This window comes from Mixophyes fleayi, chromosome 4 (assembly GCF_038048845.1).
Source record: "Mixophyes fleayi isolate aMixFle1 chromosome 4, aMixFle1.hap1, whole genome shotgun sequence".
NCBI lineage: Eukaryota > Metazoa > Chordata > Amphibia > Anura > Limnodynastidae > Mixophyes > Mixophyes fleayi.
In genome coordinates this window covers 169,127,204-169,133,799 of record NC_134405.1, presented here as the reverse complement: position 1 = coordinate 169,133,799, position 6,596 = coordinate 169,127,204, and the positions used below count along the sequence as shown (strand labels likewise).

General features: G+C 36.4%; 1 protein-coding gene across 1 annotated transcript; it reads left to right on the top strand.

Annotated features, from left to right (window-relative positions):
- Positions 1-291: 291 nt before the first annotated feature.
- Positions 292-6,069, top strand: LOC142150774 (hyaluronidase-5-like). Its single transcript, XM_075205966.1, has 3 exons — positions 292-1,233; positions 3,802-3,891; positions 5,614-6,069. Exons 1-3 carry the CDS (start codon positions 292-294, stop codon positions 6,067-6,069), a joined length of 1,488 nt encoding a protein of 495 aa, XP_075062067.1.
- The last annotated feature ends 527 nt before the right edge of the window (positions 6,070-6,596 follow it).

Sequence of the window (6,596 nt, the reverse complement as noted above, 5' to 3'; positions counted from 1 at the left end):
TGTTTTATATATATATATATATATATATATATATATATATATATATATATATATATATGATAAATCTTGACATGTGTTAGATATAATAAAGCATTACAGACATCTGCACTATTACACATAGCTAAAATCTAAAAGCATCATTAGAGGTAACATGATGTATTAAAAAATAATCTTTTTTCACTTTGGTTTGTGAACAGGTGTGAAAAAAACCTGGGTTTCGGGTGAAGGAATGTGAAAACATACAAGTTCTTATTAGAAACTGTTAAATATTCCAGTGTTCCTATACTTACCATGGAGGGAAAGCTTAATTTCCAGATCTCTGTACTAATAAAGGCATGGTTTTTGCTAGCACTCCTAACATCATCTTGCTATGCAATAAAACACAGAGCACCGGCTGGAGTACACTCTCCTTTTGTGTCCGTATGGAATGCACCGACAGAACTCTGCATGAAAAGATTCAAAGTCCCTATAGATGTCCATTTTTTTGATACTGTGGGAAGCACAATGGCGACCACCACAGGTCAAAACATTACTATATTCTACAGCAACAGACTGGGCTATTATCCCTATATAAACCCCACAAGTGGTGTTAGTTACAATGGAGGCATTCCCCAAATGACCAATATGGAGCAACACTTTAAAAAGGCCAAAGAAGATATTCTGCATTACTTACCATCAGCAGCACAAAGAGGACTTGCCGTGATTGATTGGGAGGAATGGAGACCAATATGGATAAGAAACTGGGCTTCTAAAGAAATATACAAGAAACAGTCCATTGACTTTGCTCTGCAAAAAGACCTAACACTTGATCCGCATAAGGCATATTCTGTAGCTAGAATAGAGTTTGAGACATCAGCAAGACGCCTCATGCTAAACACTCTCAGGCTAGGGAAACAACTGAGGCCAAACTACCTTTGGGGGTTCTATCTCTTTCCCAACTGTCATAACTATGATTATAAGAAAAGCCCTCATAATTACACTGGTCGCTGCGCTGATATTGAAGAAGAAAGAAATGATCAACTCAGGTGGTTGTGGAAAGAAAGTACAGCATTATTTCCAAACATTTATCTGGACTGGGAACTGAGGTCTTCACGTCTTGCTGCAATATTTACTCGTCACTCCATCCGAGAAGCTAAAAGACTATCGGAACTGTCAAAAACGGGGCTCTCCCTACCAATATATGTATACACTCGGCCTGTTTTTTCGGATCACCCTGAGGAATATCTAACTGAGGTCAGTGCAAATTGGTTTATAGTGAATGATTCTTATTTCTATATTTTTGCATATTTGTTTGTTTGTATCTGGCTATAACCAAAACTCCAAATAGAATTCAGTATAGAATTTAAATGAGAATTACTGGGTTTGCACAGTTTTCATATTTTAAAGTACAGGCATTGGGTCTCATTCATTAAGGAAAGTAAGGCAAACTAGTTTATTATTTTGCACTTTAAGTTAAATACTGGCTGTTTTTTCATTACACACAAATACTTGATAGCTTATTTTTGCACTGAAACTTAAAGCTGATCTAGGACATGCCCTTCCTCAACTATAAATCTGTCCCTACATTTTAAATTTAGCTCCCCCACCAAGCAACATGGTTTTGCCAAGTTGCAAAGTTACTAATTTTTTTTGCTTTACATTCCTTAATGAATCAGGCCCAATTTATCTGTTGTCTGGAGGGTTTGGAATCATGATGTCCTGGATTTTCATAATATTGAACACCAAATCTAAAGTGTATTAAATAAAATTTACAATTTGCCATGATCTTTCCCTGCAGTGCCCTAGTATGTCATTCTGTGGAAAATTGTAGAATAGTTTTATTTATCTTTGAGCCTGTTCTGGATGATTGTAGGCAATAGATTATGTGCAGCAAATTAGTAAAGCAAACTATATGCCCATTAATTTGTATTTGTTTTCAAGCAAACCCTTGCCTTCATGTACAATCACAACAATATACAAGTCTTTTGCATATGTTTTGATGTCATTTTTAGCAATGTGTTTTTAATCACGCATTTCCATGGAATGTTCACTGTAAGATAGTTAAAGGATGATTGAACTTTAACCATCTAATTACATTATGTACATTTCAACTGGCCTCAGTCTTCTTGCTTTTAAATTGTAATTTTCCACTAACAATTTACCATATTGTCTATTGATTTGTCTATCCATCTTTAATCAGGTTTTATCACCCTTTTTGTAACATTTCCATCTAATATATGTGTGGGCAGATTAAGATTGCATTAAATTTTGCTCTACAGGTTGAGGTGTTTCTATGCCCCTTACCAAAATAATAACAACCAGTGGTAGTTTCAATATTGAAATTGCTATAACTTTCTCATTTAGGAGATGAAAACTTTCACTGAATGCTCCAGTTTATCTTTAAATTGAAAGAGTAAACCAATGATTCATATTTGATAGTTTATATGACAAAGTTCTGAAACTATAATTACAGTTGCTTTATTGGCTGTAACCATCATAAATTCATTGGATGAAAGACCGACAATTTTATTGGGTGATATTGGAGGGCTGTTGTTCAGTTTGCAGTACATACTGCCTGGAGCATTAGATGACCCTGCAGTCATGGAGACTCTGGGCCTGATGCTGAGTTATTATTATTATCGTTTATTTATAAGGCGCCACAAGGTTTCCGTAGCGCCGTACACAGTACAATTAATGGACCGTACAGGGAATAACAGTACAAAACAATAAACAAGTAGTACCAAGACTTCAGAGGCTCCAGGCAAGGCAAATATATTGAAGTGGAGCAGAAGATAAGGTAGCGAGACAGGAGGGAGGAGGGCCCTGCTCATACGAGCTTACATCCTATAGTTAGAAGCAAAGCAAAAAAGGAGCAAATTTGCTCCTGGATAAACCATTTTACGATGCAAGGGCTGCAAATAAATTATTTTTTTTTCCACACAAAGACATTACTGACTGCTTTATCATGTAGCACACAAATACTTGGTGGGTTTATTTTTCCACTGAATTTTAAAATGTATCTGAGGCATGCCCTATCCCAACTATAAATCTGTCCCCGCATTTTAAATTTACCTCCCCCTCCAATGCTACATGGTTTTTCCAAGGTGCATATTTGCTTCTTGTTTTGCTTTGCTTCTAACTCTGCATATGGCCCTAAAAGTTTATAACTACATTGCCAATAAAACAGTGACAAAAAGTCCTAAATATACATATAAAAAGCATCAATTTTTCAGTGTCAACAGTTCTAGTATGGTGTCTATAATTTTAGCATCTAGTCTTTCTTTGTATGTGTATAGACTGCACAGTGTCGCTGTTTCTCTTCTATATTGTTATTTTACTTCAGATTATCTGGTCTTGTTCGGCATGAATAAACAGATGCTCTGTGCAATTTTTCTGGGTTACTTTGTTTAATGGCGGATGTAGTTACCAGCTTCTGATCTTACTCTGTATATATTATATTTATGGAACTGCACAGTACCACTTCTCTAGCATAATATAGTTAATGTTATGTCCATTATCCATTTTTTTTCTGTAGTGCACACTACTACCACTCTTGCTCTGTGTGCTTGTAATCCTGAGCACCTGCAATGATATATTTTGTAAGTGTGTTTCGTTTGTGGATATGTTTGAATCCAGCATTAAATGTTGTGCTAGTGGTACATATGCGTACATCTAATAGAACATCTTGCAATAAGGTACCCAAGAAGTTTACATACAACATCAAACATTAACGTCTCCGGGGTGTGTGAATACATTTGTAATGATTACAAGATAACTTGTTTTATAATTTAGGTTTACTAATTAAGTATTTTTTTTTTCCAGGTTGATCTTGTAAATACAATTGGTGAGAGTGCCGCTTTGGGAGTCACTGGATTTGTAGTATGGGGCGGTGTAAACCTGACTCGGAACATGGTATGTCATCATGATCAGTGTTTAATTGTAGATTAAATAAGATTAATAGTGAGAAATTTGCCATCACAGAATAAAGGTGTAATGTCATTTAGACAGATTAAAGGTCATGTGTAAACCGGAAAAATATGGGAGAGCAACACATCACCCTGAGGTCTGCACAGAGCATTCAATCAGAAGAGCTAAAATCCATATCCACATAATAATAGTTGCTATTTTGATGCAGTAAGACATACACTTACCCATGAAAACAGGCACATTCCTGCAAAAACAGCTGCATGTCATCACACAGTAATGAAACATATTATTCATTTTGCGTAATTGGCATTTGTAGTTTTCATTGGAACTTACTGCCATAGACTTTGAAACTTGAAAAAAGAATGAGAAACCTCTTGCAAATATACTTCAATATTATAACAATATTCTGCTTCACACTTGCCACCATTCATAAACTTTCAGATGAACTGGATCAGGGGTCGGCAACCTTTACCTACCAGTGCGCCGGCAAAAATCTTTTCACGCCCAGGAGTGCCAGTTGTACACACACACACACACACACACACACACACACACCTATCTAACTATCTATTGGTGGCAGTTTGCTTGTATACGGTGGTATGCCATGCGCCACTTCTTTTACTGTTTTGATCTTAAAAATTACCTAATATCCTCTTTGACCACCGCGTGTATATATTTATATATTATTTAATAATTTCTTATTTTATCACACTAAAATCATTATAATATAAAGAGTGATGGGCAGGGGCTGGCTGGACTGGGGGGCAGGGAGGCATCTGCCCCCAGGGCCAGTACCTTAGTGGACTACTTTGGGCTAGTTCACTGGGCCACCTGCAATTTTTTCCCTTTACAATAGGCTGCTGAGTTGAGTCCTGCCCCCCAGGCTATCATTTGCCAGTCCTCTCCTGGTAATGGGACCTACAAATAAACATTCATGTTATACCACACAATAGTGTCCATAGTTCATATTATGCCACATAGTTGTGCCCCAGATCATATTATGCCTCAAACATGTGCCCCCCAGTTTTATTACACATAGTTGTACCCTCAATTTATGTTAAGCCTTTGCCCCAATTCATGTTAAGCCTCATAGTTGTGCCCCCAGTTCCTCAAATGCCTCATAGTTGTTCCTCATATGCTTCAGAGTTGTGCCCCCAATTCCTCCAATGCCTCATAGTTGTGCCCCCAATTCCTCCTATGCCTCATAGTTGTGCCCCCAGTTCCTCCTATGCTTAATAGTTGTGCCCCAGACACAAGCTTTATTCTTTACTATTGTTTAGGAAATAAATATTGAAGGCAGGCATTTTAATTTTAGGAAACAAAAAATGTTTCCCAACTCCTCTATATACATACAGTTTAGGTAATATTATGTAATCATATTTTTAAAATACATTTATGTGTTCTGGCCCAATACCAAGCTGATATAGGGCACAGGAAAAACTCTTAAAATAAGTAAAAGAATTCACATGGGCATTTGGACATTTGTTTTTCAATTTCATTTATTTTAATATTTCTGTGTCGCAAAAATAAATAATGTGGCAACTGTGTCAGCAGGTGTATCACAAAACCAAAATGGTTGTCAACATCTGATCGAAAGCTAGAGAGGTTTAATGTAACTGGACAATCTGATATATTATGGTTTAAGAAATAATGCATCCCAAATATACATTTGATGTTCTTTAATTTTTTTTTTGTCCTTTGTTTTAGGACACGTGTATGAATTTGAATACCTTCATCATCAATATTCTCAATCCATATATTATTAATGTCTCGCTATCCGCTAAATTATGCAGTACAGTACTTTGCCAAAACAATGGAGTTTGCACCCGCAAAGCATGGAACACAAGCACTTACCTGCATCTGAATCAAAGAAACATTGCAATAAAACAATATAAAGGTACTTATAAGGTGAAAGGAAATCCAAGTTCAGAAGACCTTAAATATTACTCAGAACACTTCAAATGCCACTGCTATGCTGGCCAAAAGTGCAAAGAGTTTCCAGATATCCAAGAATTTGTACCAAAGAAAGTTTGTATCACACAAAATATTTGCATAAATCTCAAACAAGAACATACCTCCGAAATGTCCCAATATTGGTGGGACATACCAATTCGCTGGCCGCAAAAGGGTGAGGGCTGGATAGGAAAGTGGGTGGAGTTTTGAAATAAAATGCCCATTTGTGGGCAGAGTTTGGGTGGAACAGGGAGGGGCTTATTTTGTCCCGCTTTCAGGATTCTAAATGTTGACTACTTCAACAAAGCTTATGGGAATTGGAAAGTCATTCATTCTGTTAAATCTAGTATTGAGTGCTATTAGATGTGATATATTTCCAATATGGATACTTTTTTTGATGAATACGAACATGCAGATGCATTAATAGCAGTGGAACTCTGTATACATAATAAATAAATGTATCCCACAGTTATTCTCTCTAGCAGTCAACTAGCAATTTTTTCACAAAAGCAGCAAATCTCTAGCTATAAAACCATAGAGTGTAAAACATTATTCATCATTAATCATTCGCTGATCACTGTGACTTCATTTGGATTGCAAGTTCCACAGGGTTTGGAAACGGAACACTAATATAACGAATGTTCATGAGTAGCAGATGTGCACTCTAGTAGATAATATTAATCCATAGATATTCCATTGATGTACAGAACACATACACATTGGATTAAACGTGTTCT